Below are 2089 nucleotides of genomic sequence, written 5' to 3'. Positions count from 1 at the left end.
ACATCAACATACTTTGGAAATCATCCCTCAACTCGAGGTTCTTGAGACGTCTCAGGGGCTGTTGAACGAAGAGGTTACGCCCTCGAGCCAATCAGACATTCATGAGATCAACCATACGGAGAGGATCGACCCAGCGTCTGTGGTTAGCGATGTGTCTGTACATCATGCAAGCATCTCGCACGATAAGGTGAGAAGGAAAAAGTGGTTCACTCGCACCACAACCGGCTGCCTCTCCTGTCGCAGAAGAAGAGTGAAATGCGACGAACATCGCCCGTCATGTGAGTAATTACCTGCTCCTCTAGTATAATAAGGCTCCATCACAAGTCTGGTTCATCTACTCACATGCTGTCAGGTATTAATTGTGTTCGTCGGAAGTTGCCTTGTGAAGGATACGATTCAGGTCCTCAATGGATGAAATCCCAGCCTACCACGATGACCCCCATGGGACGGGATCTCGGCATGATGGACATGACTATGCTTGGACTGGCCCAACATTCCGAGAGCCATGGTTGGATATCAAGCCATTTTCTCCCTAACAAGTGTCTGAGCCACTCCGACGAGTATCACAAGAAGCCAAAATACCTTCCAAGTCTAGCAGAGCTGGATCGGGCGACATCGGGAAACGATGGTCATGCAGAATGGCCTCTGAAACCCAAAGGCGCCCACGGACAGCAAAGCTCCTTATTGACGGAGGTTACTCCGAGACCTATACAGTCTTCAAATCTCCGCCCTATCTCATACTACACTCGCGCCTTGTCAATCTATACGGGCCCTCCACTGCCGGTCGAACCGTCTGTACTATATGGCAGTGACATTGCCCAACAATCGCGACTTGGAGACTTGCCCAGCCCACTTCGGCGCATTACCGAACTATACGACCTTTCTTCAGCCGGTCGAGCCCTCTTCACCAACCGTGAGTGACATTTCCTGATCACTCCTTTTGGATTCTCCAACCGTTTTCGGTACAAGTTCAGTGGCTTCGCCATTTTGGATTTGAAAGAACGTGGCTCACTGCTTCTGGAGTTTTGCTTTCTGGTGTCTCCCTCTAGCACGGCACATTTCCGTGAGCACCCCTGACATATTTGAGTGTACCAGCTTTTGTGCCGCTACTGCAGAGGCAACACCGACGGAAGGAATGAGAGCTACCGAGATACATTGAATGTGCATCCCGAAGAAGTACCACCAGTAGCAGAGATACAGGATACATAGCGTCACCGCAGACACTCGCAGATCACATAGAGCACGACGAGGCCGCCTCCTTTCGAGGCTCAGCCTTGCAGGTGGGAGGGTCGCGACCGTAGTCGGCACACCTGCCTCTTTGGTATCAGTCGTCACGGGTTCGCATGCGGCCTCCGGTCAGGCCAGTTGGTAAATATAAGTTATACATAACTTAGTTTACAGATCTTCCCGAAACCTGCCTACCCCCGTGCAAACATATATTGGACTTCTCCAACTCGAACCACGCTTAGCTGCGGGTCAGAGATGTCTAGATCGGGAATGGTCTGCTCCACTTTACCCACGAATCAGCAACGAATACCTTGCACCCCGGTATTCTTCAATACACAACGATACAAGCCTTCGTAAATCGTGGCGAGCAAGCAGATGTGCATGATGCAGCGTCAATCTAGAAGCGGCAAGAAAAATTCCGTCACGGATCTGCGGATGTGTATAGTGTAGCAAAGAGCTCTAACTTAATCTGTCGTTCCTTCGAAAAATCTCGAATTAGAAGGCTGGCTACTCATCACGGAAGAGATCACTGCTCCATCCTCTTCAACAGCGACGATAGATGTACTCGACAAGCCGCTGTAGTGGGATGATGTGCTCCTAGGACTCTATCGTAGCCTGACACGGCACGCCGATAGAGATCCAAAGCCTGCTGGAAATCACCCTTGACATCAAGGAGATAGGCGAGACAGTAGACGCTCGTTAACGTGTTGGGATGATCCACCCCGAGCTCCTTCTCATAGCCCGCCAGTGCTCGTCGATTCATCGTCTCTGCCTCCTCGTACTTCCCTCGATCCTGCAGCACCAACGCCAGATTGCTCACGCTTGACAACGTGTCGGGATGATTCTCGCCCAGCTCCTTCTC

The 2089-nt window shown here is 51.2% G+C and overlaps 1 protein-coding gene across 1 annotated transcript; it reads left to right on the top strand.

Moving 5' to 3' along the window:
* Positions 1-432: 432 nt before the first annotated feature.
* On the top strand, positions 433-921 carry PV08_12071 (uncharacterized protein; the record flags this gene model as incomplete). The annotated part of the gene is made up of 1 exon (XM_016386378.1): positions 433-921. The coding sequence occupies one exon, from the start codon at positions 433-435 to the stop codon at positions 919-921; it is 489 nt and encodes a 162-aa protein (XP_016229900.1).
* Between the last annotated feature and the right edge of the window lie 1168 nt (positions 922-2089).

This window comes from Exophiala spinifera, assembly GCF_000836115.1.
Source record: "Exophiala spinifera strain CBS 89968 unplaced genomic scaffold supercont1.14, whole genome shotgun sequence".
NCBI lineage: Eukaryota > Fungi > Ascomycota > Eurotiomycetes > Chaetothyriales > Herpotrichiellaceae > Exophiala > Exophiala spinifera.
The sequence above is the reverse complement of the archived record's forward strand: the minus strand, read 5'-3'. Positions and strand labels throughout refer to the sequence as shown.